Consider the following 13,552-nt stretch of genomic DNA (forward strand, 5'->3'; position numbering starts at 1 on the left):
AAGTTACTAAGGGCGCACATGACAAAATTTCTGTTTCTCGATTTCTCTGTTTCTCTGTTCCCCGGAATAGGTTTGGAACAGAAATCCGTTTGGTAATGCAATTTGATTTCTCACATTTTTAAACAGATTTCTGCATTTGAAATAGAGAAATTGAAGAAATTAAAAGCTGAAATTTTTAACTTCTCGGTTCGAAATAGAAATCGAAAGCGAAATCAAACCATATAAAAGAACCTTGCGCTTTCTTGCTAACTTAATTTACTCATAACCACAACTTCACAAATTATTGCTAATTTTCTTTTTCTGCTCGTGTTTTTTTTTTTGCATTTTTTTTTCAATTTTTTTTTTTTTTTTTGATAACTTCCTCTTTAGGATGAAAGGCAATCAGATGGGTCCTCAATTTTCAAAAACGACCAAAGTTCTTAAATGCTTACTTAAAAAGAATGGGGCTCTTTCCTCCTAGAAAAGGCACGCACATGGCTATTTGAAGAAAAATTCTTACGTAATAGATGAATAAAAAACGTGCCTAGAAATTTAACTTTATTTTTTTACGGATTCAAAATTCTTGCAAAATCAAAATAATTAGATTATTACACAATCTTGAATTTTAATTCGAAGGCAAGAGATTCAAAAGAATCTCTTTCTTTGCTATGCAATGGCCATTAAAGGTTCATTGAGTAACAATAAAGAAATTAGGGATGAGCAACTGGACTGATTCAATTCGAGAATCAAAATAAACTGACCTTCCCCCGATTGGTTCCTAATCATAAACGTTACTTTAAGATAGAATTCTTATATATTCCTTTACACCATTAATTTTATTTTGTTGATAATCTTGTATAATACTAGTTTTTGATAAAATTATAGGCGCCATTGATGGCACCCATATTCATGCTTCCGTAGTACTTGTCTGAACTTACACAGGATGAGCTTGCAAACAATACATTAACCGAGAAGGGAAACCAAATAAATACGCTTAGGAAAACAATTGCTAATAAAATGGCAATGGATAATAATATGCTGGAAATTCCATGAAATTGTATTTTCAACTTTTGTAATGTATTAGTATTATTTGGACTATTATTTTGTATTTGAGGATTTCCTATGTTATTTTAGTATTATTTCAACTATTATTTTGTATTTGAGGATTTCCTATGTTGTTATTTAATCAATTTCTATTCCTAGAAATAGAAATTTTGTTCTGTTATCAAACGGATATCTGTTTCAGAAATAGAAATTTTGAGTCGTTATCAAACGGGTTTCTTTACTCAGAAACTTGTCCGGGGAATAGAAATTAAAAAAATTGATTTCTAGCAAGAAATCAATTTATGTTTCGATAGGCTTGAATTGTGATGATCATTCTGAACAAGTCAGTTGCTTCAGTTCTTCGACCAAGTTAGCGCGTGGAAACGTGCAAACAAATATAGACAGAACTGTTCAAATACACGAAGAACGGACGCTACAAGTCATCTCTTCTTCAACCTCCATTTTTTTTTTTATTAACAAATCAGTATTTTTGTAGCCAAATTGCTCTAGTCTTCTTTTTGGCTTAGTATGACAACGACATAATTATTTTGCTAAGAATAATCCATTCCAATCTTATCCACAGCCCATTAAAGGTTAATCTCTTGGCACCTCTCTTGAGAGGCGCAAATGCACCTGAGATATTTTACTTTGGCAAAACAAAACTGTGGCTCTACTCCCCACCACATATCTACTTACATAAAATATTTCACATCCCTCATGTTTATCTAAAAGACATAAGCAAAACCCCTGGTCATCTTGACTTTCGAGCCAGTCACCGGAAGCCCAATTCAATGAAATTACAAAAAGTCAACTGTCATTGTCCGCATCGTAGTCCACAACGTGAAATCGACAAAATAGAAGGCTGTTGAATTTTCTTATCCAGATTCGTAATCAATGAAGCATCTGCAGCCTTGTGTTAAATCATATACTATCTCTAGGGTCTCAAACTTTATTTTGTTTTAGAATTCTTAAATTGTTAGATTGTAAGGTGGTTTAATATTCAAATATTAGGACAACAAGCACTTGGGAAGCCCCTTTTTTCCCATTTTTTTCTAGAAGTTTTTCGAATTTGTTTACTCCTATTTTGTTTTACCAAAATGTGTACTGGTCTTAAACCCTAGGATTAATTTTATTTATGCCAGGGGCAAATTGAACTCGCCTTTTATTTTCACACTTTCAAACAACATAGCTCCTATCAAAGACTCCGTCTCAAATGAACGATTATCCACATACTCACCCCCCTTAGCGCATGATCATTCACTTTCATACCACGCTTGTTCTTGTTCTTAATAACAATTATATTTCATTTGGTGTTTGAAAGGACTTAATCGAACACTTAGTAAATTATCTACTGACATATTCGATTGTGAAGGTAATCCAAATATATGACAATGACATAATAATTTTGATAAAATTAACTTTTTCCATCTCACCTGTAAAAATATTTAAATAATAAAACCACAAAAAAATCTAATAACCTTAGCTTTTAAAACAATCGATAGTAATCCCACTCACATCATTCACGCCTACAATTCAAGGTTGATCTCTTGGCAACTCTCTTGAAAGAGAGATATTCCTCTTTAGACATTTACCTCCTTAATGTGACTAAACCATCTCCTAGAATTTATCCGGTGGAATTTAGTATCATACAGTCTCATTTTCTTCTAAATTAGAAAAGTTCATGAAGGCATAGTCTCTTCAGAATAGCGATCTTCTTTAGCATTTATGCGTTAATGCGGATTCTTTCATAATTACTCAAAATGGTGATATATAAACCAGAACTAAACAAAGAAAAAACTACGCAAGTCTCACTCAGCACATAAATTAAGAAGAGCTTTTTAACGTCACATAAGGGCACCGATTCACGAATAAAATCATGGAACGAGTGATAAGTGAAAAGTTCCTCTTTTGAGTAAGGAAAAATGAAGTTTACCAGTCACTAACGTAAGAAAAGCGAGAAAATTGTCCAAAAGGTTCTAAACCTATTGTATATGGGCCAATTCAGTCATAAACTTTTTATTTCGTCAATTTAATCCTAAATATTTTGATAACTTACCAATTTAATCCTAAATATTTCAATTGTACCAATTTAATCTTAATTTTTTTTTTATGATTTGCTAATTTAGTCTTAAACAAATTAAAGATTTGTTAATTTAATTATTCTAATAAATTTTGCAGAGAAATGATTGATGTGATAATTTACTCAGTGCTGACCACCCTATGTGGCATAGTTGGTGCAAACTTAGACAATTTTTACATTTTTAAATTTTTCTGAATTTTTATATTTTTTTATTTTCCTTTTCTTTCTTTTTTCTTTCCTTCTTCCGTTGGCCCTTACTCCACACCCTCGCTTTGGCCTGCACAAGGGCCATGAGGGCATCACAAGCCTCGCCAAGTGCCTGGAGGCTATTAGGCCAAAAAAAAAACCTAAAAATTATTAAGAATGTCAAGGTTAGCGCCAGCTGTGCCACATGGGACCGCTAGTGACTATGTCTTCAATGTCTAGCCAAAATTGATTGGATAAACTCAATTGACAAAATATGAAAATGTTTAAAACATAATTGGCAAAATCAAAATATTTAGAATTGAATTAGCTGAAGTGCAATAGATTTAAATTTTTTTGAACAAGTTTTCTTAGAATTTGAAATGCCACTTATGAATTGATGCGGCAAAAAGCCAACAAATATAGTAACAAATGATAATAGGTTTCTATGACCACACTGGAAACCAAAAAGTTCAATTGCGGTGCGCAAGCATAAGGTCGCTCAAGTTTTATAAAATTGAAGCAGCACTTATTGGCCAAAAAATTTAAACTTAGTGATCACTTGGGATGCCTATTTTCCCATTTTCAGAAGGTTTTTTTTCCAATTTTTTTCTACATCTATGTTTTGCCAAACCGTGTTCAGGTCTTATACTCTAGGATTATATTATTTATGCATTTTCACGGTTTATAACCGGATAGTTCCTAACTTATTAATTAAGTGGTGATCTCTGTGGGCACCTTACGGAATAAAAGCTGAATATTCGATCGTCTACCGAAGACTTTGTCGCAAACAATAAATTATCCCAATATTCCCACCTCATCCTTGTTATTAACGGCAATCATATTCCATTTGAGCGTTTGAAATGACTTTTAGTCAAACAGTAAGAACACAAATCAGCCTCGCCGGCTATACGGTGGTTCTAGGATCATAAAAAATAAAAAAAAAATAAAAAATAAAAAAAAAATCAGCTAACGGCATAATCAGTTATTAAGGCAATCTAAATATATAAATACAGGTTTGAGTACTAGTCTCTTATAAAGTCAAGGGTTGTGTATTACATAAATAATATGAAACCATTGACTACACAAATCATTACCACCTTTTTTATTCTTTCTTTTAATTTTGTAATAAAATTCATATGGTTTTTGAGCTATGTCACTTATAGTCATTATCCTGATGCTGAATTGTTCCGACTTAATTTAGCATAGAAAATAATAGTACAAAATGGGATCAGGGGTTGCTATATAAAGGTGAACTAGTTAACGCCAAGGAACATCACGAAAACCCTTCCCTTCGCATGCATCCTTTAGCCTAAGCAATGACCAAAAACCATAAAATGTCTTCATCGCATTATAGCCTTCTAGTCATTCTGAAACTGAGCTTAGCGTGCGTTGCTACTGGAGAGAACATGGATGATTGCAATATTCCAAAGCTAAGCATACTCCGCCGAATATTCATAAAAGATCCTACACGGCCGGTCAGCGCTTCTGTGTCGACAAATGATGAGCTATTGTTTCTTATAATTTCGTGAGGAAACCCACATGGATTTCGAGCTGTCACCTTTATTCTCCTGATTTCGCGTCGTTTTTATTGCGAAAACAAGTGATTGAATAATAAAATAAATAGAATAAATAAATAAATTATAGATTAAATTTACATAGTGCGGTCGTAATAACCTACGTCCATAGGAAAAGCAGTAACGAATTCTACTATAGATCAAATGAAACAATGAAGTTTGCAATTACACTTGAATCATTCAAACACCCTTAGCATTTTTCAAACCACAATTACACCTAATAAATCACACAATGTTTAGCTCCGAATTTCCCAACAAAACAATCTCTCAATCTCACAAAAAAATTCACAAATCTTATTACGAGATTTAACTGACTCGATGCTAAAATTATTGATAGAATTCCGCAAAGAGAAGTCCACCTGAGCACTCGATCGGAACGGCACTTCAAGATTTTTTTCCTCTTTTTCTGGACAAGGACGGCATGACGACTACGCTGCTTTTCTCATCAACAGCCCGCTTGCAGCAATATATCACGCAAGCAAGGCATGCCCAAGAGAAACCCTTGAATTGGTTTACATATGACACCATCAGAGAAAGTCCCAAATAAGACTGGTCAAAAAGTCCATGCCAACTAGGATTAAGAAACAAAATCCAACCATGCTTTTCTTTCCTTTTATATTATTTTGCTTTTCTTTGTCCTCTTCACGATCAAAGACCAACCAATACTCTAGCGTGGAAATATCAAATCATGTATTGACTTATACATAATTTGATTAGGGTAAGTTGATTCAGTAAGCTCAAACTCGAAACATATTTTGACAGTTTTAATATTTTTTCACATAAAAAATAATAGTAACAAACTGGCATCTTTGGTTCGTTTTGCTAGTGGCTGTGATCTAGCGATTGCTTGCTCCTACGTTGCTCCGGCCGTCTTGCTGCCGTGCTGCCGTTCTAGCTAGGGGTTTTGTTGCCTTTTGTTTTGGCTGTTTTGCTTTTGTTGGTTGGTCCGCTTGTATTGCAGTCCTCCTTGTTTTCTTCAGCTCCCTTCCACTCGTCCAGACTTGTTGTTATTATGAGTGTAAGTTTTTGGTGCCGATCCCTCTTGTATATTTTGGTTCTTAGCTTAATATATTCTTACCTCTCCAAAAAAAAACAAACTGGCATAGTGGGTTCATGTATATAAAGGTGAAGCAGTTGACGCCAAAAAAAACATCACAAGGATCCTCCTCTTCTCCCCCGAGCAATGGCCAGACACCCTACCATGTCTTCATCGCATTATAGCCTTCTGATCATTCTGATCCTTTTTTCAGCTTGTGTTGCTGCCGGAGAGACCTTAGATGGTCACCGTATTCCGAAGCTGAGCGTACGCCGCCAGACATTTATTCAAGATCGTAAACAAGCAGTTCGAGCTTCCATCTTATCAGAGGACTTCCAGACTTTCTTTTACAATCAAACCCTCGATCATTTTGATTACAGGCCTGAAAGTTACGCTACTTTCAAACAAAGATATGTGATCAATTTCAACCACTGGGGTGGCGCGAATGCAAGCGCCCCGATCTTCGCTTATCTTGGTGCAGAAGCAGCCATCGACGATCATGGTGTCGGGTTCCTGATAGATAATGCAGCTCAGTTTCGGGCTCTTTCGGTCTATATAGAGGTAATAAAAATGCCCCATATCATTTGCCTTGTTGTACGTTCTTTTTCCCTTATGTTTGGCGTGCATATGTATGTATTCGAGCAATTTACGAATGTAAATTTGAAATCTTGCAGCATCGATTTTATGGTGAATCAATCCCGTATGGGTTGACACTCGACAAAGCACTAAGCGACCCCAATGTTCGTGGATATTTTAGCTCGGCGCAAGCTCTTGCCGATTATGCAGAAATCCTTGTATACCTGAAACATAAATTGAACGCCAAAGATTCTCCGATAATTGTCATTGGAGGATCATACGGGGGAAGTAAGTGAAAATATTTTTCACATAGCAGCATTTTGACCACCGCTATAAATCGAAATTAGTAAAAATAGCCCACTACTTACATTGAAGAGAACAATTTTAATCTGCCGAAGGTCATTGTTCTTGAATTTTTGTGGATAGAGCTTTTCCTAAAGAGTGTTAGTCATATTGATAATGGAAATCCATACAAAGTTTGATAGCTTTCCGTGAATTGCATTGAAGAAAGTTCCTACTCTCAGGTTAAGAGGAAAACATCAACAGCTTATATTCTACGTATAGCTTATAAGTACGTCTTTCAATCTTCATATATTTAATTTTCAGTGCTAGCTTCATGGTTCCGACTGAAGTACCCTCATGTGGCACTTGGAGCTTTGGCATCATCTGCTCCAATTCTCTACTTTCTTGACGTCACACCTCAGGGTGCATACGACTCAGTAGTCGCAAAAGACTTTTTGGTGATCTTTATTTGCTTGATTTATACCTTATTCTTCCGCATACGTATCCTGTCATCAAATTGATCACCTGAATTATTGTTTGTTTGATTTTTCAGGAAGCTAGTTTTTCTTGCCACCAAACCATAAGACTCTCCTGGGAGGAAATTGATAGAGTTGCTTCTGAGCCTCATGGTCTTACGAAATTAAGCAACACTTTCAAAACGTGCAGGTGCGGGGACGATGGAATTGAGAATCATGCATCATATTGCATTTTGGATACTTATCAGTATTTTGTGTAGTATAAGTAATTCTTAGAAAATAAAATATATCATCAAAAGTTTATAGCGTGCACTAACGGTGAATAAAACATTTAGCAAGCGGTTTATCCACTCATGATGTGAGATTTTCACCTATCGACTCCCTCGCTGTCAAATTTAGGACGGATAAGACCATCTGTGAAATGCATGCGTCCAACATGATATAATGGTTTCAAGTTCCGATATCAATTTTAAGTAGAAAAGATATGCTTTATTGAGGAATTGAAATTTAACTATGCATATCTTTCTTTTTTTAGACCATTGCAGAGTTCTTCGCAGCTCAAGGACCACTTGATAGACGTCTACAGGAGTAATGCTCAGTACAATGATCCATTCGTACGTCCAGTGAAAGCAACATGCAATGCCATTGATGGAGCTTCTCCAAGAAACGACATTCTCAAGAAGATTTTCGCTGGCCTCGTCGCTAACTACGGAAATTTGCCGTGCTACGTCAATCCACCTTCTACACCTTCATCTCAAACTGATTTGGGTTGGTCCTGGCAGGTACATACTATAGTCCGATATCATGAACGCATTTTAGTTTACTACTATCAGTTGAAATCAACTCGAATTGATTAAAAATAAATAAAGCTAATCTCAAACTCGAGTGATGAACGAACAACTCCAAGATTCGGTATTATATGCGTCTTATGTTTCTGAGCTGAGTCTGGTGTAGTCTAATGATCAAGCAGAGTAGCTCGTGAATTGTTCTGACTCATTCATATCCTTATTGACTCTGCCTAATAGTGATGTGCTCGGCAGAGTAAGAGTCAATAGACACAATTTCGAACTCTTTTGCCATTATTAGTTAATCTTCGACTAACAAAATCTCGGTCGATTTTGCAGACGTGTAGCGAGATGGTGATGCCCATAGGCATCACCGAGAATACCATGTTTCAACCAGAACCCTTCGACCTTAATAGCTACAACAATGACTGCAAGAGAAGCTATGGCATCACACCTCGACCTCACTGGATCACTACTTATTACGGCGGTCATGTAATGTCACGTGAATTAAATTTTATATTTAGTTCATAATTTTATTTATATAACATTTTCTTTTACCGAACAAAGTTTAAGAGCGCTCTTTAATTTCTTCATTGAATATGAAAAATTGCAGGACATAAAACTTGTTCTGCACAGATTCGCTAGCAACATTATTTTCTCTAATGGGCTTCAAGATCCTTATAGCAGCGGCGGGTATGTCTAGCTTTGAAAACTATAGAGATTCCTGTGAAAACATCACTAAATTAAATCAGATTGCAAGATAATTCATATATATCATCAATCACAGGGTCTTGAAGAATATTTCGGATACTGTCGTTGCGGTCTACACAGCTAAAGGTATGTGACAACTTGATTCATCTCGAACCAATGTCAAATAAAATGGATTATCTTTCCATCTTCAGATTTATGGAAGCCAATTGAATCACTGATATTAATTTCGTTAAAAAAAAATTATATGTAGGTTCGCATTGTTTGGATATACTTCCAGCTACGAAAGCCGATCCCGACTGGTTGGTCAAGCAGCGGAAAATTGAGATTGAGATTATACAAAAGTGGATCGCCACATACCATGCCGATTTACGTACTCTGGGAAAATAATTAACATATGTCACATGGGAAAGTCATCACATGGTATAATGCTAATAGTGTAGTAAATAAAGACCAGAGTTGTGTGTTTCGTTCATCATCTTGTGAGAAGAGTGAGAAATGTGTGTGGATGTGGTAGGTATTTAGAGAGAGGGAATGACATGAAGAACTAGCTGATATCGTCGCACATGAGAGCAGCTTAAAATGATGATCCACCAATATATCCAATGACGATTTTATGCAGCCGCATTGATGGAGCAAAAACCTGTGAAAATGGCATTCTTGGCCAAATATTCGCAAGCATTGTTGCCTATAACATGAACTCCACATGCTACCGCAATCCTCCCACTTACACATATCCAAAGACAAGAAAGTGATTATAAAACACGTGAGCATTGGATTGATGATAGCTGATTCTTTAATTAAAGATATGCCACCAATAAGTTATAAAAATCATGTATTCAGAACGAGCATTGGTCCGATCACGTGTGAGACCTTTATTCATTTGCTATTTTTTTCTTAATATAGTTGTATACATTTAATTATTCTAACAATAATAATTATGTTCGACATGAAATAAACATAAGATTTATTCATTAAGTTATTTTATCACATATGGGCTGATTAAATGTATTGTGATACATGAAAAATAATACTCACTTGAAAAAGACTTATTGCCGTGATTTATGTGTTTTATTTTAGCATGAAGTTTATATGGGTTTGAGTTAATATTTTGTTGACACCTAATTTGTGTTTTCAAATATATAAAAATATATATTAATTAAAAAATTGACTAATTAATTAATTAAAAAAGTGTAAGGGGCCGGGTCGGGCCGGATCCGGCCTTGGCCCGGCCCACCTTTTTCTTTCCTTTTCCTTCCCCTCAAGCGCGGCCCACCAGGCCCATCCTCCTTTCTCCTTCGGCCCGGCCCGCGCCCATCCTTCCTCCCTCCTGCTGTCCTACGCCCGAAGACCTGCAGAAAACAGAACAGAGGGAGCAGTGACAGAGGAGCAGGGGGATCGGTGTGGCAGGCGAGCGGCGTGATCCGCGGGTCGGGAGCAGCCCGCCCGGCAGCTGGCACGACCAGGGGTCTTCGCGCAACGACCTACAGAAGAAAAAGGAACAAATAGGGAGAGAAACAGGGGGAGAAAGAGGAGAACACAAGCACCAGGCGGGGGGAGAAACAGAGAGAGAAACACAGAGAAAAACCTAGAGGAAAGGAAGGAGAATAGGCCGGATAAGGAGCCGAGGAGCCTTGGAACGTCCAGTTGCCGCCGGTGAGCTGCCGACGCCGCCGCAGTCCTCGGAACCCAGTAGTACAGAGAGAGCGAGAACAGGGGAGGAGAACGGCAGCACAAAGAGCACGAAGCCGAGAGAGACAGAGAGAAGGCCGGAGAGCGAAACCCAAGAGCCGAGAGCCACCCCCGGAACGTCCAGCCGCCGCCGGTGAGCCGCCGACCGCCGCCAACCATCTGGTGTGCATTTCTTGATTAAGCCAGCCGGAGCTCATCCCGACCAGTTCGGGCGAGCTCCGGCCACCATTCATCCCCGCCGCACTTTCCGTTGTCCTGGCATGCCCCAGTAGCCCCCCTAGGTTCGCATTCGAGTCCCGGCCGAGCCCGAGACCCTTGCCTCTTGGAATGCTCGCTACCTGTTCGGTGAAACGCCCCAACGAAAACCGCCCCTATTTTCGCTGTTTAAGGCCCCCCCTCGCACCCCTCTCTTTCTCTGTCTCGCATCCCTCTCCCTTCTACGCGCCTGCTAGTTCGTGTTCTTGGAGATGCGAGTCCTTTTGCACACATCGTCGCCGGAGTTCGCCGCAAGACGGTCCTTGCCGCAACCGCCGGACCCAGCCGACCTCCGACGTCGAGGGCGGTCACCGCCCGCCTAGCCGAGGCAGCACCGTCACGGTCCTCAGCCGGAGAGGCCGTCTGCGCCGTGCACCATCGCCGTCGCCCAGCGGGCCGAGCTGGGCCAGATCGCGCACTTCTATTGAACTAAAAGGGGATTTGCTTCCAAAGCCGCAGCGAAATGGTATGCCCCGTGGGCATCACAAATAATCGCCCTTCATCTTAACAAGATTCATTGATGAGTGCAACTACCAATGCGGCAGTCGGGCCTCTACTGCGGTGGTTATGTATGACTTCTGCTAACTTGGAAAATATATGTTTGTCTTTTATTTCTACGACTAGATTAAACTAGTTTCCTTGCATAAAGTATAAAGTAAACCTTGCTATCGTTGTCCACCTCTTCTTTTTTTAGCAGGATATAGAGCTAATTCTTTTTAGATTTGGTAGCAACATTAATTTTCTCAAATGGAGATCTAGGTCCTTACAGTACTGGGGGTATAAAAACTTGTATGCTTATCTCCATACGGCCATTGGAAGAATAAATTTACATTACTTGATCACACTTAACAATTTGACATCCTTTTCACTCTTAGATCCTGAAGAACAATTCTGACGGTATAGTCACTATCTATACGTAGAAAGGTACAAAACCAGGCCATTTTATCTGTTGCTTGTGACTTGTCTCAAGTGCTCATGAATCCCTCAAGAGAAGGAAACCTACTTAAATTAGGAATATAACTCCAAAGAAGAAAGTATGTTTATAATTTCTTGCTTGTTTAGGGGCCAAACCATAAGCCCCATTTTGATTTGAAATATATCTACTTGGATTAAAAATTTCCTTCACAAGCTCGAAGTCAAGATATATTCTCATCAGTGGTTATATGTTTTCCAAGTTCATGTTGTTTGGATTTAATACCAAAGATGCAAACTGATCTGGATTAGTTAGTCAAGTGGTGAAATTCCAAAGTGTGGATAGCCAAATATATGCCGATCTTCTTGCTTTGAAACGATGATGTGTTGAATTGCTATTATAGAAAATATGGATGACGAATTGATTCGGGAAGGCCATTTCAATAATAAATAAGAACAAAGACTCCTCTATATCTTACCAAAAAGTTATCCTTGTTTTTCTTTATTCAAATAGAACGAGCCAAATGACTTCACCCAATTTTATATACTTGAAAACAAACTCCCAATTAATTTTGGACTCCGGTAAAACCTCTTAAACTGATGGTCTTTTATAATTGATTAAACATAGATTTTAATATTATTTTGATTTTCATATTCTGTGGCACAAGTTTATGGATCCACACTCACTCACAGGCTTAGGATCAGTTCTATTTTCCCTCCTAGTAATTTAAACTAATTTCGGGAAACAACCGTTTGTTTAGTACGGCACCGGAGCACAAATTAATAATTCGAATCCAGACACTCCCTCTCAATTTTCTTCAACATAGTATTCCTGATATCCTATCGATTTTCCTGTTCCATGGCGATCATATTGAGTTACTTTCACATACTCTCTTGCACGCGTAAGGAACCGGCTCGCCCGCTAGAGGCGGCGTTAAGTAATACGTCGTATATGCATTATTGGACCTTCCTAGCACTTTATACTTTTTGCAAAAGAACAATTTGAACTAACCACCATCATATTCATTCTAAACATTGCACCAATCAACCCGTGTTTCGAGAATTCCTTCATGCGGTTGAAGAAGAAGTCTCCGCGCGATCCTTTTATCGAGCGGCTTTAAGAATTTACTCCCCCGGTTCGGCAACAGGAAAGGAATCGTTACGGAATTAGTGCGGCCGACAGGAAAAGAAAGTTTAATCCAAATAGGAAAGTAACCCATTGGGGTTTTCTTTTCTTTCCCACTAAAATTGTCTTAACAAATCGATCAATATTCTCCAATCGGGTCGGCTCTTGTATACAGGCTCAAAGTCAAAACTAACCTTACCATCATCTTCGTCTTCCTCTTTTTTTTTTCTGTTTTTTTTTTTTTTTTTTTTTTTGGTTGCAGAATATAGAGCTAATTCATCGTAGGTTTGGTAGCAACGTTTTCTTCTCAAATGGACATCGAGATCCTTATAGCAGCGAAAGTTATAAAAAAATTGAATGTTCATCACAGTACATTCATCCAAAAGAGTAAAATTTTACATTACTTAATCACACTTAACATGGAAGAACAATCTAGACAATATAGCCATTGTCTACATAAGGAAAGGTACATAACCGGGGCACCTTATTTGTTGCTTTGCGACTTGTCTCACGTATTTTCTTGCTTGTTTGGTCATCAAACTATAAGCCTTATTTGGATTTTAATTTTCTATTTGAATCGAGTTTCCTTCATGGGCTCAAACTCAAAATATATTCTCATCATTAATTATATGTGTTGTAAGTTCCCATTGTTTGGATTTAAAGATACAAATCGATCCAAATCGGTTGCTCATGCAAGAAAATACCAAAGTGGGGATAGCTGAATATATGCCAATCTTCTCTCTTTGAAACAATGATATGTCGAATTGCTATTACAAAACTTATGGATGCTAACTTGATTCAAGAAGGCCATTTCAATAATAGGTAAGAATAGAATACTAAG

The 13,552-nt window shown here is 37.7% G+C and overlaps 1 protein-coding gene across 1 annotated transcript; it reads left to right on the forward strand.

Moving 5' to 3' along the window:
- Window positions 1–5,995: 5,995 nt before the first annotated feature.
- Window positions 5,996–9,420, forward strand: LOC104423386 (lysosomal Pro-X carboxypeptidase). The gene is made up of 9 exons (XM_010035881.3): window positions 5,996–6,460; window positions 6,574–6,763; window positions 7,082–7,215; window positions 7,311–7,423; window positions 7,769–8,015; window positions 8,358–8,510; window positions 8,632–8,711; window positions 8,806–8,855; window positions 8,980–9,420. Exons 1-9 carry the CDS (start codon window positions 6,047–6,049, stop codon window positions 9,114–9,116), a joined length of 1,518 nt encoding a protein of 505 aa, XP_010034183.2. The 5' UTR covers window positions 5,996–6,046; the 3' UTR covers window positions 9,117–9,420.
- The last annotated feature ends 4,132 nt before the right edge of the window (window positions 9,421–13,552 follow it).

The sequence above is a fragment of the Eucalyptus grandis genome, chromosome 10, assembly GCF_016545825.1.
Source record: "Eucalyptus grandis isolate ANBG69807.140 chromosome 10, ASM1654582v1, whole genome shotgun sequence".
NCBI classification, from domain to species: domain Eukaryota; kingdom Viridiplantae; phylum Streptophyta; class Magnoliopsida; order Myrtales; family Myrtaceae; genus Eucalyptus; species Eucalyptus grandis.